General features: G+C 42.6%; 1 protein-coding gene across 2 annotated transcripts in view; it reads right to left on the reverse strand.

Moving 5' to 3' along the window:
- Gnal (G protein subunit alpha L) overlaps window positions 1–27,725 on the reverse strand; it is a 127,748-nt gene that overhangs the window by 37,669 nt on the left and 62,354 nt on the right. For both annotated transcript variants that reach the window (XM_028774328.1, XM_028774330.1), the window contains exon 5: window positions 230–327. In XM_028774328.1, coding sequence (XP_028630161.1) covers window positions 230–327 — 98 coding nt within the window. The remainder of the gene's footprint in view (window positions 1–229; window positions 328–27,725) is intronic.

A 27,725-nucleotide genomic window follows, 5' to 3' on the forward strand; every position in this document is an offset into this window, starting at 1 on the left:
AGTGAAACAATGTTACCAAACACAGCTCCTTCAGTGAAACAATGTTACCAAACACAGTTCCTTCAGTGAAACAATGTTACTAGATATACCTTTAGCAAAACAATGTTGCCAAAACCTCCTTTAGAACTAACTTCTGTAGTCAAAGCTACTTTTGATTCCTGCTTTTAGGAAACCTCAGAGCTATGAGGTGGGCACAGCCAAGAGAGGCCTGACCTGGGAAGCAACTTACTATTGTGCACAGTCGATCAGCTGGTACTCGTTGGATCTCTCAAAGCAAGCCTTCACTCCCTCATCGTCCCACAGCTTCTTCACATGGTCAAAGAACTCCTAAGGTTGGCAAGAGTGACAAGAAAACACAGGTCAGGATATGTTACAAAGTAGGAAGCAAAAAGAAATGGCAAGGCAGAAGTTGCGAGGAAGGCAGGGATTCTTTTGGTGTGGAAGGCCAAGCTTTATACTGTCATGTGTATCCATGGTTCAACACGATGCAAGGCAGGGAGACTTAGCTCTCACCAGTCACGCAAGCTCCAGAACCTCTTTACTATTCACAAAGCTCACCAGAATGAAAACTGTTAGTCAGACTTCAATGGCAGTCATCAATCACAAAACAAGAGGAAGGTTCTTGGTGTTCAGTACCTTTGAGAGCTAAGCAACCACCCCAGCAATGGAGGATATGGATAGTCTCAGGTCTGTCTTAACAGCTGTCTTTTGGATTTTCAAGGTGAGGTGAGATCAGAATGGAGGGCTGGAGAGATGGCTCAGGGACTAAGAGCACTTGCTGTTCTTGCAGAGGACCCCAGGTTTGACTTTCAGCATTAAAACTGTGATTCACAACCATCTGTAGTTCTAGCCCAAGGGAATTCAATACCCTCTCGTGGCCTCCTTGGGCACCGGAAACACATGGTTCATATGAGGCAAAACACTCATATACATGAAATAAAAATATAATAAAAATAAAAAGAAACACGCCAAGTAGATGGATTAAATTGGCTCATTAATGTAAAAAGGAAATCTATCATAGGGTTTCAGGTAGCCCAGGCTAGCCTCACATTTATGATCCTCCTGCTTCAGTACTATGCCTGCGCAGTGATGGACAGTTTACTATGAAGGTTTTATTTGTGTGTGTGTGTGTGTGTGTGTTTAAAACAAACCATGAGTTTAATGTGAACTGTGAGTTTTGGTTCACCCAAGAGTCATAAGGTCACCATGCTCACCCATTATGGCAGCAGGGCACTCTGAACGAATGTTCCTTACACTAAAGTCATGTCACTAGCTCCGGGGTACTTGATTCCTCTCCAGGTAACAGACGTAATGTAAAACAGAATTGAATATAGGAACCATTGATACTATACTATATTTTATAAAAGTCAACATAGTTTCTACTGGCAGCTTAAATGATGCCCAGGATGAGTCTAAATCTGGTTAATAAGTACAAAGAACAGTGGACTCTATCTGATTTCTTGGGTTGGGAAAGGCCAACACAAACTCAAGAGGAAAACAGTAATAGCTGCAGGCTTCTGTCTATCTCTGGGAAGTGCTCTCAAGGCTTTCTGGCCCATGTCAGAGCCAAAAGAACTGCCCCTCAAAACCCCTATAGCAGAGTGATGTGGTGGTCACAGCAATTTGTTACAGTGTGACCCCACACAGGTCAGACCCTGAACTAACTAGGATAAGGCTAGGGGCCAGAGGAAGGAAGAGATTAGACTCTCAGGAGACCAAGCCATGGAAATCTTGTTAGAGGGACTGGATCTAGGGCAAGTGCAGAGGCACTGTGTGCCCTGCAGGACCCTCTGATAGGTGGCAGGGGAGAAGTGGGTATCCAGATTGGAACTCATTGCTATTTAGTCACCAACAGGAGGACAGGTGCTTGCTGGATGGGACAGAAGAAGGACAGGGTCACAGGGTGCTTGTATCACTCAGGGCCAAAGCTCTGTAGATCCCTGTGGGATCCACTGGGCTTCTCCCTGCACCAATGTCTGTGTCCCAGTTCTCCAGCTCCAGTAAAGATTCCATTCAAAAATGGAAGACCGAGAAGAAATGTGACTGTGTGACATTTCTTAATTTTTTTTGTATTACTGAATGAGAAGCATCTTGAGATCTTTGTATGTTTAAGCAACTGAAATGCATGGCTACTTTGATTCTTTTCAATGGGCTGAGCTGGGTCGTCTAAGGTAGACATTGCACCACGTGTAAAACTCCTCTTCAAGACAATGCTCTAAAGTTTTGAAAGCATAATTTTGTTTTTTTTTTGCATGTAGATGTATGTGTACCCATGTCTACATACATGGGCATCTGTGGTGGGGATGTTCATGTATGGAACTACGTGCAGACATCTGAGGCTGACACTGAAGGTCTTCCTTGATTTATCTCAAGCTTATTTATTGAGGCAGGGTTTTTCAAAGGAATCTAGAACTCACTGAAATGGATACTCTATCTAACTAGCTTTCTCCATCCTGGAACCCTGCCCCACCTTCTGATTGTTGTTGTGAGAGCAGAGCTGCCGTACTCATCTGCCATTTATGTAGGTGCTGGGGATCAGAAATCAGATCCTCACACTGGCCCAGCAGGCACTTTATACAGTGAGCCATCTCCCCAGGAACCATAATTTTAAGTAACCTTTAAAGTTAGAAAAGAGAAGGGTTAAGTACCTAACCACTTCCCATTGTTTTCATACTATGTTCTTCCACAACCTGGTATTGATAGTCTATTAGAAGATAGCTTGAAATTCTCAGACGATAACCAGATTTTGTTCCTGCTATCGGATTCTTCATAAGTCTTTTAAAAACGGAAAACAAACAGATGACAAGAAACATAAAAATATAATTTCTATGCTAATGTACTCAAATCACTTCTTGGTTACACGCACTTGGAACGTATTTCTCATTTTGAAATGCAAATTGGAAGCATCTCTCTAATTTCTCGAGATGTGGGATGAGCAACCGGCCCTTGCACTCTGTAGGGTGTGGCTGCTCAGTTCTTTGGAGGCAGCAGTCCCCAGCCAGCCTTCTTCCCAGGGGCTTGTTGAACTTATCACTGGACAGTGAGAAAATATTGAGCCTTATGCTCAGTGCATGATATTATTTCAAAGACGACATGGAGAAAATACCTCTAATGTAAGTATCAGGAGCCCTCCTGTAGAAACAGGTTATTTGTTTTTAATCTTACAGACCCCAACTTGAGGACAATGATGATTCTCCCTCCTCTTTTTGAGATAAGATCCATGTAGTTCAGGGTAGCCTTAAATTTGCTATGTGGTGGGGGGTGACCTTGGACTTGTGCTTCTCAGTCTTCTTGCCTCCAATCTTGAGTGCTAGGATTACTGGAGAGCACACCATGCCTGGTATATGCAGTACTGAGGACTGAGTGCCAGGGGAAGTACTCTACCAACTGAACTGCATCCTCCAGCCCCTTTCTAGGGGGCTGTATAATATTAATAATCTGATCTGACTGTCTCTGCCTCTGCCTCTGCACCCCCAAATGTTGGGTTTGAGAGCATGTGCCTCTGTGTGGCTGGCCTACGATTTCAAGTGTTATATTGAATAGGAGTGAGGAGAGTTGGTGTCCTTACCTGGTAGATTCCAGTGGAAATTGTCTGCATTTCCCCCTTGCATTTAGCAAGGTATTGGCTACGGGATTGCCATATATTGCCTTTATTATGCTGAGATTGGCCTCTGTATTCCTAGATTGTTTAGATCTTTTATTAAGAAGGGATGTTGGATTCTTATCAGGAAGCCTTTTCTGCATTCAGTGAGATGGTTGTACGGTCTATTGTTTTATTTATGTTGAACCATCTCTGCATCTCTGACATGGAGCCAAGCGGGTCATGGTGGATGGTCTTTAAATGTGTTCTTAGATTCTGTTTGCAAGTATTTTACTGAGAATTATTTTTTGTTCATTTTATCAGAGCTATTGCCCTATAATTATCTTTTTGTGTTGGTTTTCTGTCTGGTTTTAGTATCAGGGTAGTACTGGCTTTATAAAAAGAACTTAAAATATTCCTTCATTTTCTATTTTATAGAGTACTTTGAGAAGTATTGGTATTAGTTCTTAGATAGTTTGGTAGAATTCTTCACTGAATATATCTGATTTGTTTCAGCTGGAGTATTTTTTAGGTACCATTTCTCTCTCATTGGACATTATGAGTTTATTTAAATAATCTCATCTCGATTTACCCTTGGTAGACCATATATATGTCAATACTTATCCATTTCTTTTATAGTTTTCAGCTTGGTATGGTACATATTTTAAAATTGTGTCCTTATGATTCTCAGAATTCCCCCAGAGTCTGTTGTGATGTCTTCCCCCACGCCCTCACTCTTCACTAATGTTATTTGTTTGGGTTCTCTCTCTACCTCTAAAACCTTGTCAAATATTTCAGTTTTGAACATTCTGAGTAGCATACAAGTTGGTATCTATTTTAGTTTTATCTATTACAAACTTACTATTTTTACCTATTAGTTTATAAGGCTATAACTGGGACAGAATTGGAATTTTATATAGATTGAAAACCCAGGGTGACTGAGCCATGGGACCTCTACAACCACTATGTTAACCTTCATGGTTTTGGTGCTTTTATATTTCGTGTGTGTGTGTGCGTGTGTGTGCATGTGTGCACATGTGCGCACATGCATGTATATACATGAAGGCCAGAAATTATAATTATTTTTAAAGATATATAAAATTCCAGCTCTTATTTCCAAATTCTACCTCACCTAACAATTGTGTTAAGCATAGACGTTTAATAATCAGCTCTGTGGCCTATAGTGGAGAAGTAATTAAATATACCCATTGGTGATGGGAACATAAATTTTCCTAATGACCCCTCCCCCCACAAAAATAGTTTTTATGCTTTTGAGAATTTTCAAAGTGCTCCTACTCCTAAACCTAAGAGATTCTATAAACCCCAGCTCTCTGAGAAAATTGTAAGTGAGGCCTGACTTCAGCAGAGAAACTTATTTGTGTGGGATCAGAAATAAAATAATTAAATATTTTCACTGGGAAAAAGAGACTCCAAGAATCACGACTTTAAGCCTTTGCTCTCAGACAATGTGCTGTTACTTGACAAGAATTCTCCTCAAAAAAAAATCCAGCTCAAATTATGTAATTATTCTTGTCCTTGGTCTTCTGAGTCACTCAAGGTTTTCTGTCTGTTGGGGCAGCACAGAGGAAGGAGATCACTTCTCTGGAGAAATCAAGCTGAATTTAAAGCAAATTTAAAGCAGGTAGGTGCACTGCTTTCCAACGGACAAGGATGCTACCATCTTGATACACATTTCTATGGGAAAATTGCAGTGTAAGACATGCTGAGAGTTCTAATAAGGCCCATCAGATAATAACCATGGTGGCTGTACTTGGAGTTTAGCATCTGAATTCTTATGCTCAAACCAAGATGAGTGAATGACTGCTGAAACTCGGTTCCCTCAACTGTCTCAGGGAAGAGCTCAGTGGATACAGTATTTCTGGGCTAAGGATGGCACCATAGCCAGGACTGAATGGTACATGGCTCAGAGGTCAAGGCCTGGAGGTCTTGAATATGTGGGATGAGAGGCAGGAATAAATATGGGAGTCTGAGGACCAACCTCTGAAAGGCTGGAGAGGGTGGGGCTGGCCAAGAGGTTGGTCCTCAGACTCGCCTGCTTATTCACTCTTTGCCTCTCCTTTCTACCTGATTCCCTTAGTAATTACTTATCAGAGTCCTTAGTAATTACTTATCCACCAGTGGGATAACCTGGGGTGGCATGGTAGACAAACAAGGAAGTTTGCTTGATGAAGAAGCTGGCATTTCTTGAAATAATATTGAAGGCCACTGGAGAGACTCCTGGGTGTTGATTTAGTGGTTGCTTCTTGGTCCTCTCTTATCTGACTCACCAGCACTCACCACAGTTGATCACTTCCTGCTCCACAGAGCACTGTCTCCTTGGGTTTTAAGGATGTTGCCATCACCCTTGGTTGGAGTCTTTTGCTGAGTTCCTCTGTTCCAAGTCTCTGAAACCTGGACGTTCTCAGGGCTCATTCTGCTGTCCGAGCTTAACCACTTCCTTTATAATATTTTCCATCCTGTGACTTAAATTCTATGGATGTTCTATTAAATATAGATATTTTCCATTCCATCTTAGACTTTTTCGTTATTCTGGATAAAACAATTGGCCTCACCACTTGCATTCTAACGAGAGCTCAGTAAGTCCAAAGTGGTCTTCTTAGTTTTCTTTCCCAACCTGTTATATCTGAGGTATTTTTCTTTAGTGATATAGCCAGTGGTAAGTTGCTCATGCTCCAATAAACACCAGCACATTGACTAAACTCAGTGTGTCATAAAAATAAAAGACGTAAGAGTTGGAGGGGATTAGTTGGGAGGAATGTTCAGAGGAAGTGGAGGGGGATAGGAGAGGGTAATGCACAAATACAACGTGTATCCCAGGTCAAAGGATACATTTAAAAAGTTAAAAAAAGATAAATAAGTGTTCTAATTGCAGTCAGAAGTTCCTATAGCTCTCCATGGATCTCTCCCCTTTCTGACATGTCCTCCACACTCAACTCATTTCCTGCTTTGTTTACACAACATAAGAAACATTGTGGCCAAAGTGCCTGGAATTAATTCATGAACTCTTAATGGGAATAGATGGAACCTTAAGGGTCCTGCTGAAGCAAATTCTGACCTCTGCCTCTAGCTCTCAGGTAGAGAGAGAAAGGATAGGATCAGAAGAAAGCCAGTGTCTGAGGAGCACTTGGTGAGGAGAACTCCAAAAGAGATGGTCTCTCAAAGGCATGTGGATTGGGCTCCTGGTGGGATGGACAGAGCCGAGTCTAGGAGGGATTACAATGAAAGGAGAGTGTGACTTAGTGTTGAAGGTGGAGACTGGGTGCATTTGGGGTAACATCTATGGAGGCAGAGGATTCAACCTGAAATGCTGAATGAATACACCAAGAAGAGAAAGAGAGAAAAATTAATAAAAACAATGGGGCATTGCAGAACACCTGGATTTGGATGAAGAGGAGAGTTAAATGAGGAAACAACATGTAGATTGAAATGAATGTGCTATTAAAAGGCGGCGCCGGGTTGGTGGCCACTGTGGACACTCTCTGGAAGAGCACGTCTACCCTGTCCCTTCTTCTCCTCCCCCACCCCTGCTTCCTGGCTGTTGTGCAGCTTTGTTTTGCTGTACCTCCCTGTCACCAAGATGTTCTGCCTTGCTGCAGTTCTTGTTCTAGTTACGCCTTGTCAACCTGACACAAGCCAGGGTCATCTGGGGAGAGGGAACCTCTACTGAAAACAGGCCTCCATCAGGTTAGCCTGTAGGCAAGTCTGTGGGAGCATTTTCTTGATTATACTAAATGTGGGAGGACCCAGCCAACTGGGACAGTGCTGCCCCTGGACAGGTAGTTCCAGGTTGTGTAAGGAAGCAAGCTATCTTAGTCAGGGTTTCCATTCCTGCACAAAACATCATGACCGAAAAGCAAGTTGGGGAGGAAAGGGTTTATTCTGCTTACACTTCCACATTGCTGTTCATCACCAAAGGAAGTCAGGCAGGGCTGGAACTCAAGTCAGGAAGCAGGAGCTGATGTAGAGGCCATGGAGGGATGTTACTTACTGGCTTGCCTCCCCTGGTTTGCTCAGCTTGCTTTCTTATAGGACCCAGGACCACCAGCCCAGGGATGGCACCACCCACAATGGTCTTGGCTCTCCCACCTTGATCGCTAATAGAGAATGCCATACAGCTGGATCTCATGGAGACATTTCCTCAAGGGAGGCTCCTTTCTCTGATAACTCCAGCCTGTGTCAAGCTGACACACAAAGCCGGACAGTACACAAGCTGAGCAAGCCACAGAGACTAAGCTAGCAAGCACCTTTGCTTCATGGTTCCTGCCTCTACTCCTGCTTGGCTCCTTCCCTGCTTTTCTCACTGATGGACTGGGACATGTAAGCCAAAAAAAGTCCTTTCTTCCTCAAGTTGCTGTTCCTCAAGGTAGTTATCACAGCAAGAGACAGTGACTAGGACAGGCTCTTGGTGACGTATCCAGCTAACCACGGGCTGAAATGTCTGAAACTGTGAGCCCCAAGAAACCTTCTTCATATCCTGCAGCACTGTCTTAGTTTGGGTTTCACTGCTGTGAGCAGGCACCATGAGCAAGGCAACTCATATAAAGGCAACATTTAATTGGTACTGGCTTACAGTTTCAGAGGTTCAGTCTATTATCATCATGGTGGGAAGCATGGCAGCATTCGGGCAGACATGGTGCTAGAGGAGCCAAGAGTTCTGCATCTTGATCCAAAGGCAGCGAGGAAGAGACTGTCTTCTACAGGCAGCCAGGGAAATGATCTCTTCTGCACTGGGTGGAGCTTGAGCACGAAACCTCAACGCCTACCCCTACAGTGACACACTTCCTCCAACAAGACCACATATCCTAATAATGCCACTTCCCATGGACCAGACATACTCAAACTACCACAAGCAGGAACCAAAAAGGTGGCTGGCATAGGATTCGACCATATCACTAAGAATAAAACAAAGCACCATGGGTAATGAGTGAGACATATAACTTCCTTCATATGGTTCAGGCATTATTATAAGAACAACTTAAAAAAATCCCCATGGCTCTACATAACAAAAGAAGTCCTATAAATAGAATGTCTGGTTTTTACTCGCTTGTCAGTCTACCAAGAACAAATAATTGAAGGCATCTGAGAAGTTACAGGAAGCAGAAATATTTGTCTTGTCATATTTATCTGAAATTGTGTGTTCTTATGACAAAGAAAATGTCCTTGACTCTTCAGGGAAACAGGTAATCAAGTTTACACTTGAAAAACTGGAAGTCTGTACAACAGTTGTGTAATGCAGCTGATTATTGCCTGGGACCACTTTGGCTTGGGTATCCATTGCTCACTTGAGAGATACCACCTAAGTCTGATCCCGAAGTGCCTTCCTCAGCCTGACTTTCATGGATGGGGGAGAAGCAGTCATGGCAACCTTCTTGGTCGTATGATGGATGCTATACTCCCTCTTCTCAGGGCTGATTTGATTAGTGATTAGACACGCCCACTCTGCCTGAGGTCTTTGCAGCTCAGGCCTCATTTCTTTTTCCTCCAGTGCCTCACACTGGACCATGATGCCATCCTGGGCATTTTTTTTCCATTCTACTTCAAACTCGTTTCTCTAAGGCTCATTTGAAACTATCCAGTTTGAGTGTCTTACCCTTCATGATCCTAACCACCAGTGTCTCCTACCTGGATGGCCACATTTGCCTCCTTATCTCTATTCTGGTCTAAAGCATCCTCTGAGGCAGTAGCTGGGATGAGGCTTTTATGGACTGGATCAGCTCAAGCCATTCCTTGCCTCCAAGTTCCCACAGGGGCCTTCCTTGTTCACCCAGGGCTCCAGCAACACTCTGCAAGACGGTCTCCTTCTATCTGCGCCATTGCTTCTTTCATACCATCTTGTTCTGTTCTGGTGTAGCCAACTAACCCATGTTCCCTGAGCCCCGCCCCCACCCCCAGGGCTCTCCCTCACAGCTAGAGTGGCAGCACCATGCATCCCTGCCCGACTTGCTTGCTGAGTCTCCTCCTTCATTATCTAGTATGGTTGGTTTTAATGTCAACTTTCCAAAAAATTATAATCATCTCAGTAGGGAGCCTTCCCTGAAGAACTGTTCCAATCATTCTAACTGATGTGGAAAGACCCCGCCCTGACTGTGGGGAGCACCTTCTGATACTCCAGATATAAAGGGTGTGGTAGAAGAGAGATTATTTCATGTGTTGCTCCTTGGCCTTCCCTTTTGTAGATGAGTTAATGTGTCGATGTATTCCCCCGTTGCTGCTGGAGCTGCTGATTCCTATGCTGACTGCAGAAACAGCATTTCCAAGAGTTCTTTGTGGAAAAGGGACCAACAGCTCTCCAGGAACCTTGTGGCTTCTGGCATTAGAGGCATCGACCCTATGCACTGAGCAGCAACTGGGTATCGGGATGCCTCTACCGTGAGAGATAGCCACTGTGGAATTGCTCCAACTGCCAAGAGATACAGCTTCAAGGTCTGAGAAACTACCAGGGTCTCAGCTCTCAGCTGTGATTCTGCTGGTGTTAGTATTTTAGAGCTGATTTGGTAAGTTCTTAAGTGTATACATATATGTATATGACATTTATATTTATGTATATAAATATGTATACACGTGGACATATACATTCACAGACACATATATGCATTGGTTGTATTCCTTTAGAGAACCCTAACACACCACCCCCTTTACAGTGCATCTCAGTGAGGGTCCCCTGATCACCCTCTTGCACAGGGCATCCTGCCACTCCAATATCTCTGGGTCAGTCTAATTGCCCCCTTCTCTCTAGAGATGTTTGTTTCTAAAATCCCTCTACTTTCCCCCTTACTTCCTTATCTCTGTTACAGGGGATCTTTCTGGTTCATTTGATGACCTGTATCAAGCAGTTACCATTGTCCTGGTCACCTTCGCTACCTCTGTGAGTGGATGGATGGATAAGCATTCTTGGAAGTGCCTTCTGTAACTGTCCTGATTCATGTACGCTTTTACCTATCCACAAAAGTTTTGTACTGTTAAACTTAAAGGCCACACAACTTACTTGTTAAAAACTGAATTGGGGGATAGAGAGATAGCTCATCAGTTAGGGGCACTAACTTCTTTTCCAGAGGATGGGGGTTCAATTCTCAGCACTCATATGGCAGCTCACAATCATTTGCAATTCTAGTTTTAGGGGATTTGACACGCTCATACAGACACGCATGCAGGCAAAAACACCAATGCACACAAAATAAATAAAAATAAATTATTTTAAGACCTGTAAGTTGATAGAAAGCTATTTGTGTTTGTGTTTTTGATATGTGCAGGCATGTTCATCCTGGTTCAGCCCCGTGAATGGTTTAAAGTAACTTCTCAAAAGCAATTAAGTGGAGCATGAAACTGGTGAATACAGAACAGCAGGTGTGAGGAACTGTGTATTCCATGAGAGAGAAGCCAATTAGACCATGCTCTTCCACACTGAATGTCTTCCTCCTTGGTCTCAGCTGTTACATGAGCCAAGGGGTGTGTACTTCTGATGGCATCATGTGGCTGAAGAGTTTAGGCCCTGTCTCTGTGATTTGGCAAAGGACAAAGGCCACGTAGTCCTGTGCCTGAGGGACAGTCTTCTGAGGAAATAGCCTCCTTCTCTTTTTTGGCCTCTGCTAGGATTTATGCCTCTTCTTTTAGTAAATGATGTTTTGATGTAGGAATAAAATTGCCTTCTGGCACTGCTATACCTCCCTCAGAGAGTCTGTCATGAACTGTATTTTGTGTTTGTAGGAGTCTTATTGTGACTAACAACAGAGGGGAATGTTATACCCATATTCAGTCACTTTTTAATTTACATTCCCATGAACTCTGTAATATGACCCTTAGAAGAACTTTGGGTAACTTGCCTGATTGCTCAGCGAGTTACACACTTGCTGCCTATTCTTTACCTCTGCTTCCTCTCTCTTTCTCTCTCATCATTATATACATCCATCTTTGAGGGTATCATCATCTATCATACTTACATATGTAGATATATACATATAAACAAACAAATATATCTATAATTCTGATAAGTTACATAGCCATGGATTCAGCTATCTTCCGAGAGAAAATGACTACATTCATAGCGAACATGTAGAGTATTTTTGTCATGATATCTTAAGTGGTACAGTGTATAATTATATAAATTTTGCATTGTGGATGAATGTAGGGAAAATTTACATGGTCTCAGGTATGTCATCTAGAGATAATTTAAAACATATGGGGGATACATTAATAGCTTATATGAAAATACAATGCCAATCTGAATAAGAAATGAGCATCTATGGGGTTTGGTACCCATGAGGGTCCTGGAATCAATCCCCTGAAGATGCTGAGGGATGGCTGTGTGTATATGCATGTGTTCACACAGTTGTCCTTTCTGATTCATCAGGGAGAGATCAGAACGTGTGGTATTATATACAGTTCAGCAAGGCAAGTGCTAAAAAATGATATTCAAGCCGGGCGGTGGTGGCGCACGCCTTTAATCCCAGCACTCGGGAGGCAGAGGCAGGCGGATTTCTGAGTTCGAGGCCAGCCTGGTCTACAGAGTGAGTTCCAGGACAGCTCGGGCTATACAGAGAAACCCTGTCTCGAAAAACCAAAAAAAAAAAAAAATGATATTCAATAATGGCCCATACAGAATAGGAGAGCAGTAGGGAAACAAGGACACACACACACACACACACACACACACACACACACACGGGTGGAAGATAGTATCAAATCAATTAGTGAGAGAACAGAAGAGAAAAGAGAGGCAAAAAGAAGATACACTTAAGAACAGAGGCACATTTGCTTGCTGACCGGGAAAAAGCAGGGCATTCTGAACATGGTGCCTCTGTCAAGAGTCTACAGCAAAGTAAAAAAAAAAAAAAAAAAAAGAGCTTTTTTTCCCCCCCACCCCACAAGATGGGGGTTTTATTATGTAGCCCAGGTTGGTCTTGAACTGAGTCTCCTAGCCTTAGCCTCCTGAGTGTTGGGATTACAGGGATGAGCCATCATAGACAGGTTAAACAATTAGAAACAATTAGTTCAAGACAAGTTATTTTCACTTTGTTCTATTTTTTTTTATAGTACTGGAGACTGAACCCTTTTTTTTAAAAAAAAAAAAACTATATGAAAAACAATACTAACTACAGGTGGTTTATTGACAACACACTGCAGGTTACCACTTGCTTGGGGCTGGCAGCGACCCTATTATACCACTTCATCACTGTTATAAGCCGCACACTGTCCTCATTGCTCACTATAGAAAGAATACAACGCTCATGTTTAAGGTAGACCATGTTTGCAATACCAGCCCTCATGACACCGAGACAGGAGTGTGTTTGAAACCAACCTAGGCCACAGCCAGTTTGGGCAACAGTGCTCCTGAGGCTACAAGTGTTGTCTGTCTTTATAAGTGCCCTCAGGGGGCCTGAAGCTTACATAAGAACTATAGGTAATGACTGCAGAGGGCAAGAGAAAAACGGTCTTCTGCCAATAGGTTGTCCAATACCAAATGGTCCTTCCTGAAAAGATACATGCAAGTAACACTATACAGACTGAGCAGGTTATATTTAGAAATATACAGCTATATACCTATGTGCATGTAATAACAATTAATAAAAAAAAGAAGTCGTGAATTTGATAGAGAGCAGGGAGGGGTATATGGAAGGATTTAGAAAGAAGAAGGAGAAAGGTGAGATGTTATATTATAGTCTTCAAAAACAAAAAACAAAAACCCTGTGCTTGGAAAAAGAAAAGAGAGATGAAGCAGCCTTATGGGAATGGATGAATTCTGTGTCTAGGGAACAAGGACAGGGACCTTGGGACTCATTAGTTGGAGGCTTAATTTCCAAAGGCATTGTTAAGAAAGTATATTCCTTTGAAACAGTTAGGCAACTCCACTGAAATGCTTGAAGTTTATGATCCTCAATCTGTGTTTGTCTGTAAATATTTGACTTACTGCTAAACACTGATAAAGAAGAGAAACATGTCTCTCACACAACGTATTCAATAACTTGCATGGTGACATCTCAAGTGTATAGTTCTGCATGTGACAAGTGTTAGCATTATGTACGTTTATGTTGGTGTAAATATAAACACAATTCCTGAGTCTTTGAAGGAATGGAGGAGGGCAAGTGGAATTTTACCCAGGGTCTGAAGTTCTCTCCTGGGAGACACTCACCCCAGCCCAAGTGTTTGCCTTTAGTTTTAAGAATAAAGGAAGACTGCACCCAGTTCAGTGGTAATTTCTCTAAACACTTGGGGTGGGGGACACTGGAGCAATGAATGACTCTACAGGTAATGGGACTTGCCATTCTTACAGACGACATGGGTTTTTTTCCCAGCTCCCACAAGGTAGCTCACAAACATCTGTAACTCCAGTTCCAGAGGAATCCAATGCCCTCTTCTGGCCTCTTTGGGCACCAGACAAGCAGGTGGCACATAGACATACAAGTCTGTGAAACACTCATATGCATAAAATTAAAATTAAAAAATTAAAAAGTTGAAGGGCACAGGGAAGAAAGAGAAGCAGCTAGGTAAAGTGAAGACCCTGTTTGGCTGAGTCTGCACTAGCCTGTGTCTTCTGCCACCATAAACTGGAACCTCTGCCGAATGAGCTCGTTGAGAAGGACACTGCCTCCTGGAAAGGACTTTTAGAGATTTGCAGTTACAACTCTATGAAAAGATCACGACTATCATGGGAGTATTTGTCATGCTAGCCGCCAGCTGGAGAAGGCTGTGTTCAGTAGGAAAGTGCTTGCTTGAATGTGTTTGTTGAAAAGAAACAGTTTGCTCATTTAAGCTCTAGTGCTCACAGCAGCCCAGTGTGATGAGTGAGGTAGGGATTCTGCTTCTCCACAGCTATTGTTTTGTTTTGATCTTTGAGACAGGGATTCTCTACAATATAACCTGGACTATCCTGAACTTCCCACAAATATTATAAATATAATATATATAATGTATATATCATATATATGATTCAAATTTTATGAATCAAATATTGAATCATTATATATATATATATATATATATATATTTTATATGATTCAAATATTATGTATTCAAGACCAAGGTGGCCTTCAACTTGCAGAGATCTGCCCTGTCTTGAACTCCTGAGTGCCTGGATTAAAGGTGTGTGCTACACTGCCAGGCTCTTCCTGACTGTAGATGACACTAAGCTGCTGGCTTCTGAAATGACTGTGAATGTTTAGTTTTGTCTTTCTCCCCGTGGATCTGCATGAAAAATAAATGCAATCAAATCCTGGCCGACCCCTTCCTCTCCTTTTGTGGTACTGAAAGTGGAACCTAGCGTCTCACACACAACACAGCTGCATGAGACGCTTCCCCGAGATGCTACATTTCCAGCCCCAGGTTCTCTTAGAAACTCTACAGGAAGATGTTTCTTTGATAACATTGCCCACAAAGAAAAAAAAAAAGAATATGAAGTAATTAAGACTGGTCATGTGCCACAGAAGACATTTTTGTCAATTGTGGACTGATTTTTGATGGCTGTCTCATAAGCTAACATTGCGAGACATTGTAGCTGCATCTTGGTTTGTGTAAGTACATTTTATGATGTTTGTGTGACAAGAGAACACCTAATGAACTGCTTTCCTGAGGATGTATCTTCATCCACAAATGCCATAAAACTGGAATTGAAATTAAACCATATACAAGAAATAAAACATTTATTTTTTCATGAACACAAAGAAAATATATATATCTTGACCAGGCATGATGGTACAAGCCTTTAATCTTAGCCCTTAGGTAAAAACAGAAAGATCTCTGACAGTCTGACAGTTTGGTCTATATAACAAATTCGAAGCCATCCAGGGCAATATAATAAGACCTGGTCTCAAAACAAAACGAAACCAAACCAACTACAAACAACAACAAAATACACCAAAGCCCAGCATCACAACATAAAGTCACCTTGCAGCTCTTTATGTCATGGTCAAGGGTGCAGACATGAGACCAGGCCAGGCTCAGGCTCAGATGCCATTCTGCAGATCTCCAGGCCACGGCCATGAGTTTACACAGGCTCAAAACATGGTTAAGGCGTGTGTTTCAAGAAAACATGTGTAAGAAAGGTCCCAGCTGAACTCTCACTGTGGCAAAGCTTTTATTACATCTACCTTTCTGTCAATCCTCTGAATCTCACCCTAGAAGACACTTGGTGAAACTGCTTTACAAATAACTTTATTTTGTTTCATCAAATGAAAATTGAGGCCAGTGGTTTTTCTGGATGATGAGAGCAAATATAGTTAGTTAGATGCCTGCTTATGTATCCCTCTAAAAAATGTATGTATGCTTATTTTAAAACGAGGTGAGATTCGGTAAACATAAAATTAACCACGGTAAAGCACGCGTCTCAGTGGCGTTGGTACGTTCACAGCATGATCACGGCCTCTCCTTCATTCAGGTTTATCAGTCCAGAAGAAAACTCACCCCCCTAGTTTCCTCTTCCCTCCCACAGGTGACCATCATCAACTGGCTTTATGTTTCCCTGGATTTGCCCAACCTGGACATTGCCTATAAATAAAATAAGTTGGCCTTTGTGGCCAACTTCTCTTACTTAACACATTTTGAAGGTTTGTCCACACTGTGGTTAGGTACACATCATTCTTTTTTTTTGTGGCTAGGTGGTCATTCATTATGTATGTATATTACGTGTTGTTTATCTATTCATTTGCTGATGGAAATTTGCTCTGTTTTCACCCTTTGTCTACTCCGAGCAGTAGCTGACAACAGTAATGTAAAAATAATTTGACTCTCTGCTTTCCATGCCTTTGGAATCACTAGTGGATATAACACTGCTGCTTAGCATGGAAGGGACAGCCAGTGTTTTATAATGTCCGAACCTTTAATACACTGCCAGTAGCACTCCAGTACCACAGGTTCTCTGCTAACAGAATTCGGCTGCTGTTAATATGGAAATCCTATTGGTTATGAAGTAACATTGCCTTGAGAATCCTCTCATGAATTTTATTCTCCAGTTGTGTATTCTTTTTGGAAAAATGTCTATTCTGGTCCTTTGTCCTTTCTTAATTAGATTGTCTTTTTGTTAAGTGATAAATATTCCTTATGGTTCTAGATATTAGATCCATATGAAATAGAATTTGTAAATATGTCCCCCATCCTGTGGAATGTACTTCTGCTTCCTTGATCATGTCACCAGTGCAGGAGAATGTCACATTTTGATGAGATGTGACTTATTCCCTCATGGCAAGCTTTAAGTCTTACGTCCAGGAAATCACAACCAAATCTGGCATCATGCAGAGTTGTTGCTATATTTTCTTCTAGGGGTTTTGCAGTTTTAGCCCTTGTGCTTAGGTAATCAATTTTGAGTTAGCAATGTAGGGTGTGGCTATAAACATGATTAGAGTTGGTTCAATCTCAGTTATCAAATTCACACTGATTTCTAGCTGAAAACTGACACATATTATTCAAGTCCCTGAGCACACTAGTTCCACTTAGGAATTCTATACTACCTTCTTTTCTACAAGCAAAACACAAGGAATCCCACAGTAGAGTCCTATCACTATGTCACCAGGCTGGCAAGATTTGTCAAGACATTTGAAAGGAACGATTTCCTTTTCTCTGCAGCTGTGTCACCATTGCTTGATTCTTCCCAATCACTGGTAAATTTTTCTGGGTGCTCACTGAACTCAAGCTCTGGAAGAGCTGGGAATGCTGTGACCAATGAGAGAGAGGGATAACCCTGCCTTCAAGGAGTTTGTACTTCACGGAGTATGTGTCCATCAACCAGGTGGGATGCTAGGGGGATGGAACACAAGAAGAAATAGCAACCATGTTCTCAAGAAGGTAACCACTTAGAAGAGAGTCCATGGCCAAAATACAGTATGTAAGCAGTAAATAATATGTGGCACCAAGTAGTAACAGGACAAGCTAAGCTATGGTGCCATTCACAAAGCCAAAGGAAGCCACACTAAAGAGACTCAGGACAGAGGGGGATGTCTCCAAAGGGGATGGCTTGATCCCCAAAGAATGAACAGGGAATGACAATGTTAACAGCCATCATGAAAGTGATACTAGTCATGGAAAGCACCAGCTTCTCAGGGCAGGGCAAATGTATATCTTCTCCTACGTCACATAGGCTGAGACTGATGGCTGAGCCAGGCAGGCAGGAGGCCCTGAGAATTTTGTATTCTTGGAAGAGCAAGTCTGTTCCAATGGAACAGAAATCTTGGCAAGTGTGTGTATCTGTAGCTATCTAGTTCAGGTGATGGCCCAGGGCTAACCTTGATACTCTCCAACACCAATTCTTACCTGAATGTATTGTATATGAGGTGATTTTTGTTGTTGTTTCTATACACCTTAGTATCCTAGTTAGACATTGTTGAGTTGATTATAGGGCTGTCTTTATTTTATTTCTGAAAGTATTTATGATGTTTTACCAGGAAAAACACCCAGGAGAGAAATCAGCTCATTTGTTTCAAACAAACAAGCCTAATCTCCTGATAATCAACCTTCTGTTTAGGAGGCAAATAGTGTCCCTCATGGGCTTCTCTGACTTCAGCCGTGGGCCTAAGTGTCTCTGTGGCCCCGTGGGAGCCTGCTCTGCTGTAGCTACAGAAAAACACCAGTGGGTCCTGCTCCTGTTGCTGGTAACACATACATGCAGGAAGGAAACTGAGGAGTAACTGTGGCCAGCAGGTCTCCTCAGGGCTTCCATGTCACATGAACCCAGCAAGGGTGTAGGAACCCACACTACTCACTTGGCCACGGCCCCCACCATGGCAGAGGTGGCACTTAGCAAAATCATTAGGACTTTCCTCCACAGCTCCGAGAGAAAATCACTCTGGAAAACTAACAAGTTCTCTTTCCTCCAGTCTCCATATCTGCCTCTGGAAACCCGATTAGTAATTTTATTTATTTTTTAATTAAGCATTAAGACAGTTTTGATAGAAAGCCACAGGTTTTACCTCAAGTGTCAAAGGAGATTCCGGAGGCAAAGATCAAGCATGTTAGCAGCCCCCTTTCCAGTACTAGCTCACTCCAACCCCCTCTGGAGTACTGAGAATTCTGAATTAGCATAAGAGGTAAAAATATGCCAATCAAGAAAAAAAATGATTAAAAAAATAAAGGCTGGCTGAATGCATGTTTAATACAGCCTACCTTAGTGCGATGCTGTGCTACTGTCAACAACACTTCCCAGGGGATTCAGTGATGCCAGTGATCAAAGCTGGGGGACCAGTGACAAGGTGACAAAGGCCTTGGAGAATGTGTCTGTTGCAACACTGGTGTGTATGGTCCCAGGGAAGCTTGTGGCCCATCAGGGCCACGTGCTCCAAGGACATGGCTCTTCACTCTGCTTTAGAAGAATGGCTTGAACAACTGATCACCATAGCAGTGGTCCAGACTCCTGGACCACCAAGAGACAAGCTCACCATTGAGAGACAAATGCTATCAGTCTACAAAGAGCTCCTTGCCCAGCCTGTAAACTTCAGAGACTGTTCTTGTTTTCCTCATCAATGGCCAGAGTCTTTCCTTCAAGTCCCTGCCTATTACAAGTCATCAGATTTGTGATTTATTCTACTTCAAGTAAAAATGTGCTTGCATTTGAGCGTTCTCTGAAGCACAATCCAATGAATATGTCACAGGCCATGTCTGGCTATAGTGGGTCCACCTGTCCACCCTCTGACAGCCAGATGACTGTTTCCAAATTTTGACAAGTTCGAAGACAAACCTTAAGGAGACCTTTTAAAGAGAGATCCCTGAATAATTTATTGAAACAACCCATTGGAAAGACTGTCTTTTTTGTCTTTTGGTGTATAAAATGCACAATTTTTTTATTGGTGCATGTGAAGCCTGGTTAACTATACACACCTTTCCACACCATAAGACGCCACCACCTTCTGTTACATCTGTACAGTCACCCCAGCAAGCCAGGAGGTGGGGAGAACATGCTTAAAGCAGGTCTGGAACCACCTTTAACCAACACTTACTTCGGAAGAACCTATTACAATCTGTAAGACTATGTTAAAACAAAATCTATTTGCGTGTGGTACTGAGGACTGCATCTTGGGCCTCACACATGGTGAGCAAGGGTTCTACCAACACAGCTATGTCTATAGCCTTTTGTAATTTTGAGATAGGGTTTTTGTGAGTTCCTCAGGTTCTTGTTCTGAAGCCTAGCCAGGTCTTGAGCTTGTGATCCTCTGCTTTAGTCTCCTGGGTAGATGGGATTGCAGATTTGTCCTACTAGGCCAGGCTTAAAACCCAGTCCAAATTTCGTATATCACCCCCTATTTGCACAGGCTGACATACAGAAGATATGAAAACAAGAGGGATGATTTCAGCAGATGCCACTATTACGTCTGGTGACGGGCAGCCTGGGCAAACCCGATGGTAAGCCAAAGCAATATCACATAACTGCAGAGAGTGGTTTACAACCTCAGTTCTCCTGTGAGCTGGTATGTGGGGTGTTGGGAGCTAGCATGATCAGCTGAAGTTCATAGGCTGCCACACAACTGGAGGACCAGAAAGACCTGGAGGAGGCCCCAAAGCCAAGAAGGGTCCAGAGAAGATACCTGTGGTGCTAAGTCTTCATTGTAACTTGTGTTTACATTTGTCACACACATTCTCCTGTGTTCAGGAACACAGGGAAGCATCAACACTGCTATCCCCTCATGGAAGAATTAGGAAGAGATAAAGTTCAATCTAAGTTTGTGGCCACATCCAGACTTTTGCTAATGCTGGCAGCCAAATGCTGGTCATTAGTGTCAAACTTGATAGCGGTTTAGGAACCTTCGGGGAGATATTTAAGTAGATCTCACCCACAATTCTTGAATCAAATCTCAAAGGATGGGCTTAGGACCTCTGGGGTGGGCTAAAGCACAGCCAACCCTGGGCATGAAACACATCCCAAGCTTAACTCATGTTCTTAGAAAGCTTGCTTTGATGATGTTAGTGGCTCCAGAGGAAAGCACACAGGGGAGGGTGTGGAAGGAATGGGAATGGGTGATTCAGTACAGGCTACTTCTGATCCCGCTAGGCAGACAGTCCACAGAGCATATGAAACTGCCCCAGGTAAAGTCACGGAGGCAGGTAGATCTCAAATCCTGTGCTGCATCAGATGGCTGTCAAATTGTAATTTGACTTCAAATGCAGTCTGAAATGTTCTTTATCTATACTTTACATCATGTCTACAGGAACTCACTAAGTGATACCATAATGATAATGGTATCAAAGGTTGAGTGTGGCATCGACCTACATCACCCACAATCCCATTGTGACTTCCAGGCACAAGAGCTGCTGCCAAAAAAGGGCTGTGTGTGTCATTAGCAGAGACCAACGTTTAAACATCTTAACATGAGAAAGAGATGCAAAGTGCGTCGTCTTTTAATGTGCACAGGACAGACTTTGGCCACAGTCAGATCCTTTGTACTTGTCTGGGGCTAAGTCCTATAATTGATTTAGCTTTTCACAAGTGTTGGTTTTAACCTTCTTAGAACAGAAACCCCAGCTCAGGGATTATTTAACAAATCGCATCCATCCCCACCTGGGCCCAGCCCCTCCTCTGTGTCTGTCCCAGAGTCCAGGACAGTGCTACAGGAACTAAACACAGATTGAGCCGATAGTCTCTGTCTCGTGGGGGAGTGGAATGATAATTTGAATTAATAGACATGATGAAACAACTCTCCTAAAGTATGAAAAGGCTTAAATGGAAATTTGTGAAAACCCACCCCATGGCCCAATTCTTTAGCCACATGAAAGACAACAGCTGACAAATGCAATTTCCCACTCAGACCTGACACCCCTTCTCAGAATAGATTCATTTTCTTTTCTTTTTTTAAAAATTTTTTCTCAAATCATAATTAATTCACACAGGGGTATAAACACAGAAAGGCAGGATGTGGGGAAGGGAATGACACTGGAGTGTGGGTGTTCAGGGGGAAGACAGTTATCTTCAGAACCGGGTATCGGCTGGGTGAAGGTTCAGGGGACAAGTCACTATGACTCTGCCTATGACTCGCTTGTCCTTATCTAAGTTGGTATTGTCTGCCAAGGCTACCTATTTACAAGGTCTATGACTACTCAGGCTTATAAATTTCCACAAAAACTGCCTGTTTACATTAGCTTATAGCCATCTGTTTCAATGTTTTTCCACTGAGACCCAAGACTTGGTGTTAGTATACATGTATGACAGGCCTATTGCTGATTTTAGGCCTATTGCTGATTTTTAGATTCATTTTCAATACAAGGCCTGCTTCAAGGGAATCAAATGTTGGCACTAAACACTCTTGATATTGCACTGAACGCTAGAGAAAGAAAACAGAAACTAAATACCCAAAGACCTTCAGGGTCCTTGAAGTAAGTTGCTTTGTAAGGACCCAATCCTGCTGACCATGTGTCCTGGTACCGTGCTGATCTCATGTTAGAATAAGGGCTGTGGAGGCAAACTGGGTGATGCTCTCCCATCAGCAGGGGATAACTTCCCCTCCTTTTGTTTCTGAGAATCAGAATCCCTCTCCCTGCCTCTGACAATACCCTTCACAGATAGGGAAGGAAAAAAAAAGGAGGGGCAGGGCCCGCTCCCCTTCTCTCTCCTTTTTAGAACAGGGAACAGTCATTTTCTTTCATTTTAATAATTTCCTCCCTTGCTAGAGGAATTCAAATGTCTTTCACTTGCCAGGAGAGTGGGAGGCAGTGGGTGGAAGTCTTTAAAGACCTTCAATAACAGCTTGACACTAGCTGAGCTGGGATCTGGAGCTTAACCCTTTAAGAGCCCTGCTCAGCAGGTGATGGAGAGTAAAAATAGGTGTCAGATCAAAAGAATCCCTCTGCCTTTTCTTGCACCGACAGGAACCACATTATGAAAGGCATGTTCTAAATACACACACACACACACACACACACACACACACACACACACACACACTATCTACCTCTCTCTCTCTCTCTCTTTTATCACAATTCCATGGCACTGATTCCTTTAGCCTAAGATATTGCACTGAACGTTAGAGAAAGAAAACAGAAACTCTTGCTAGGGCTAGATAGGACATTCTTTAGGGCCTCTTGTCTCAGAAGATGGTGGTAGATACCACACAGGAACTGGGAGAGCAGTCTCTTGGGACACCAGTGTTGGCAAGGCCAAGCACTGCCCAGCATCTTCATTACTCCTCGATGCTACAGTTTCTGATATTTATACGGAACCATGTCTGTATTTGTGGGTCTGATTAAAATATAAAGATAGGTGCACATGGATTCTATGCAACCTGATGTCATTCTACATAAGGGACTTGAACACTGCAGAATCTGGTAATGTCAGAGGTTCACTGAAACCAAGCACCTGCAGGCATCAAGGGATGTCTGTACCTCCTGGTGTTTTACTCATCGGACAGTTCTGGGTCCACAGGCTTCTTGTTGCTGCACACCCCTTATTTCTCTGCTCTGTAGACAATCGTTCTACATTTGTAAGAATCCCCCAAGGCTGACCTTAGGGAACAAGTATGTGCTTGACTGTTAGCTACCTCAACTCCCCCATACCTTCCAGTCTTTGAGCTTCTTGGAGTTCTTGTCAAACCTCACTGAGGTGAATTCTTATGCAAAGTTGTTCAGAAGACTTTTCTATACTAGGGAGCTGGGAGAAGCCTCCGTTTTATTGGCTATAGAGGATGGACATAGTGCGGTCTAATAAAAGCAGGAGTCAGCAACTGCAGACTCTGGAGAAACTGAATACATTACATTATCTGGAACTTTCTTTGAGTACCCATGTGCGAATCGTCTTTCTAGTTTTAAATAGTAGTGACTGAGTAATTCCTCTTGTTTATTCCCATTTCTAAACTCGAATTCTCTGTACAGTGTGAATCATATATTTCCTCCCACTTTTCTGACTTCCTTATGTACAGGTCTGTGCAGATTTCCCAGAACCCAACAGGCTATGCAAAGCAGATTCCTACAAGTCAGAATTCAATATTGTTTGCTAATTTGTCCCCTCACATTCCAAAGAGGCTCCAATGATCTATCTTCATGTATCCTGTTCAGAATCACAGCGCAGTGCTTTTAAACACATACAGACAGGCCAAAGCAGCTTTCTTGGCTCAGAAACACAATGTTAATTTGTATTTTGAGTGAATTACTAAGTGCCCTAAAAAGTGCACGCATAAAATAAAAGAACAAGATCACACAATCTGCTCCTGCTCGAGTGACACATAACCAAATGGCTCTGTTAGGAAAGACACCAAGAATATTTAAACAGACTGTTGTGCGGCTCGGGGACAAAATATTTTCCCAGTTTCTTCAAGTATCTGGGTTTGAGCTCTAGTACTGAAGAAAATAATAAAAAGTACAGGATTAGGCTTTGCAGAGAACTGAGATGTCAGGAAAGTATAACAGAGGAGGGTGATTGAAATCAGTTTCCTTGTTGCCATGGCAAAAGCCCCTCACCAAAGCAATTTACGGAAGAGTTACTTTTCATTTGAAGGAAAGTTCACCATGGCAGAGAAGTCACAACTGCAGAAGCAGGAGTCTGCCTGCTACATTGTATTCACAGCCAGAAAGTAGACAGCAGGAATGTTGATGTTTCTTTTTTCGTACACTCCAGGACCCCAACCAGGGAATGGCGCCACCTACATTTAGGGTGGGCCTTTCTATTTCAGTTGGATTGTAACTGCAGCCCACAGGCAATAGGTTGAGGGTAAGATCAGTTTCCATACACAGTAGGTAAGGGAGGAAGGGGCCTCTATGTTGAAGCCCTGGTGTTGAAAGAAGACAGAATTTCCAGTTGGATTAGGACTCATGACCCATCAGTGAGGAGTACACCTCACTCACTAACCCAGATACAAGGAAGTGTTACACCAAAGTCTCTAAGAGTAGCTAAAAAATGGTGGTGCACACCGTTAGTTCCAGCATCCAAGAGGCAGAGGGGCCAAGCTTCTACTGGGCCCTGTGGAAATGTGGATGCATTTTCAGGCTACAAACACCAGTGGGGATGGTCACACTCCAGTCTGTCAGGACAGTAAGCACCACAGACTGACTTCTCCTTCTCCTACACCATGGAAACTGAGGCTGATAAAGGGGAGATCATCATGGACACCCCTTGGTACTGGAGGAGACTGGTTTGAGGATTCCTGCCAAGTGTCAAAGCTTGATGCTCAAGTCCCTTATGACAAGGGAGCGTTGTGTTTTCTGGGCACACATATGTATTCTCCAGTATGCTTCAAGTCACCCTGCCTACTTATGATGTCAAGTGCTGTGTGAGAGTTGTGATGCTTTATTGCTTAGGGAATGACGACAAGACAAAGACTGTACATAGTCAGCGGAGAAACCTTTTCTGCAATTATCTTTCTGTGTTTGGCTGAACACAAGCCTGTGGAGATCGAGGAGACAGAAGGCAGGCTTTCTCCTTTCTCCAGCCCTGCTGTCTGCTCTTGGTTTAATTTTGTAGCTTCTAACAACAAGTTGAGCCCTGAGCGCTTGCAATGAGAGAGCCTCAAGTTGAGATGTGCTAGGCATGTAAAATACACACGAGGCCAAATGATGTATAACAACAAAGAACGTCGAACCACTCACTGGTCATTAAAAAAATCATGCATCAAAATAATATTTTGGACATATTGTGTTATGTAAGATGCTTTCTTTTTAATATCTATATTATTTTTACTTTGAAAACATAATTGTTAGAGAATGTAAAACTGAGCCTGGCAGTGGTGGTGCATGCCTTTGATCCCAGCACTCAGGAGTCAGAGGCAGGGGGATCTCTGAGTTCCAGGCCAGCCTGGTCTACAGAGTAAGTTCCAGGATACCTAGGGCTACACAGAAAAACCCTAACTTGAAAAACAAATGAACAAACAAGTAGAATATTAATAATGTGGTTTATACTTATGTCTCATGTTAGTTTTCTGGTGGTTGTGTGTGTGTGCTGGGAATCAAGTTTGCCTTGCAAAAACCAAAGTTCTTTTTCACAGAGAACACTTATCACACATTATATATGCAAACTGTGAGCTTAACCTAAGGTCCTCAGAGTGGGGCAAGTGCTGCCTTTGTGCCCATCTCAGAGGAGTGAATGAGACACTGTGCTATGTGCAGAAGAGAGATACACCCTGGCTGGAGTCAGGGTCTGCAGCACTGCAAAAAACTGCAGCTAGAGATATGTGGAATGTCATCAGTTTTCCAAATATTGGCTTAGTTGTTCTTTTGCTTTGTTGTTGTTGTCGCGGATTTAATTTTTTCTACCCTAGATAGAGTAGGCTAGCCTTGAACTCATAATCCTGCCTCCAGCTCCAGAGTGCTAGGATCATACCTGCATACCAATACAGCTGGCTTGGGGAATCCATTCTTAAAGCACTGTTACCCATCACAATAAATACAAAGCTCAAATACAATTTTTTCCGTGCATGTTTATGTATTTTTTGGTGTCTGGGATTATTTGAGCACATAGGTGCATGAATGCACATGCATGTGTGTGTGTGTGTGGGGCATGGGTAGAAGTCAGATGTCCTACTAATTCATCTTCACTTAATTAATTAATTAATTAATTAATTAATTAATTAATTTTTGAAACAGAGTCTTTTCAAATATTCTGAAGCTTGCTTATTAGGCTAGACCAGCTGGCCAGCAAGCCCCTGGGAGCCTCTTGTATCTGCCTCTGTAGTACTGAGATTACAGACACATTCACAGCCTCCAGCTTATTACATGGGTGCTGGCGATCTGAACTCAGGTCCTTATGTTTGTGCAGCAAGGCCCTCTGAGCCATCTTTCCAGCCGCAAAGTGTAGTCCAGGAGATTCGGGATTCTCCTTACTGCATGGTATATTCCCGGAGCCCATTCAACATTGACTATGTAAAAATTTCCTTTAAAAGGAGATACCACAAGGCATGCATGCCTTCAGATTAGAAAAAGCTAATAGCTAGGTACAGACTTTGTCTGACAAGCACAAAGCTCTGGATTTGGTCCCTGTAGTCAGTACAAAATTTAAAAAGAAAGATAAAAGAAACACTAGAAAACATAAGACAGTTCTAGTTTCCTTTTAATGTGTGGTCTGCAGGTGAGTTGGATTAGTGACACAGGGTCACCACTGGACCTTCAGGGTCTTCTTCATATCAACTTAACAATACAATGGATGCCTATGAACTCTCCTCCCAGAGTGAGTGTGCTCAGGAAGGGACATCAGCTGTATGTTTTCCCTAGGCCCCTCTTCAGCCTCTGCCCCCTCTCTGCTATCTTGAATGTCAAGCCCCCATGCTTTTCTTAAAGAAAATGATCACAAAAGAGATACGTGTATACAATGTAGCAGTTTGTTCTCCCAGCTTTTGAGCTTTATAGAGGAACACTGCATTGAAAATAATCTTAAAACACGTGAGTTTCTGTTCTGTTCCATTCTGTTTTGAGATAGAAGGTCAGTCTCAGGTTAATACTCAAAATAGTTATTCAATATTAAGAACCCAAGTCAGCAAGAGGGGCTTATGTCCACCTTGAGAGGCAGCCAAGGGCAAGAACAATAGACTATATAATGTTTTGGAACATTATATAGTTATAATTATATTATCTCTTGGATAACCCTGACTGAAAACTCAAAAGAGGGCTTCTCATGTCTAGTGTTAAGGTTTTTGTTAGATGGTTTTTAGCTCTTGGAGGAAGCATTGTCAGCCCAGATGGGATTTTTCTTTAAATTATGTATTTATATTTATACACCAACTCATGTATATTATAGCTATTTTTAGGTAGATAGTTAATAGTATGATTACTTGTGACTTTAGTTTGTTTGAGACAGGGTTTCTCTGTGTAGCCCTGCCTGTCCTGGAACTCATTCTGTAGACCAAGATGGCCTCGAACTCAGAGATCTACCCGTCTGTGCCTCCCAAGTACTGAGATCTAAAGTGTGTGTCCCCATGTCTGGCTTCTTATGACTGTTCAGATATTATTGTTATTTTACCCCCTTCATCTTTCTATAGTTTTGTCCCTCCTCCTCCCTAATTAGGGCCCCCTTTCCCATTCTCCTGATCAGATCACCTGTACCCTGCTTTCTTCCCCCTCTATTGATCTTCCCTAGGATCAGTGGTCTCTAGTCTCTGTAGTTACCCCAGGTTATATACTCACATAAGATTTGGAGCTAGAGGACTCAGATGAGAGAGAACACGTGACATGACATCTGTCTTTCTGTGTCAGGGTTATCACACTCAATATGATCTTTTCTAGTTCTATCCACATGGGG

The sequence above is a fragment of the Grammomys surdaster genome, unplaced genomic scaffold, assembly GCF_004785775.1.
Source record: "Grammomys surdaster isolate TR1022 unplaced genomic scaffold, NIH_TR_1.0 239, whole genome shotgun sequence".
Lineage (NCBI taxonomy): Eukaryota > Metazoa > Chordata > Mammalia > Rodentia > Muridae > Grammomys > Grammomys surdaster.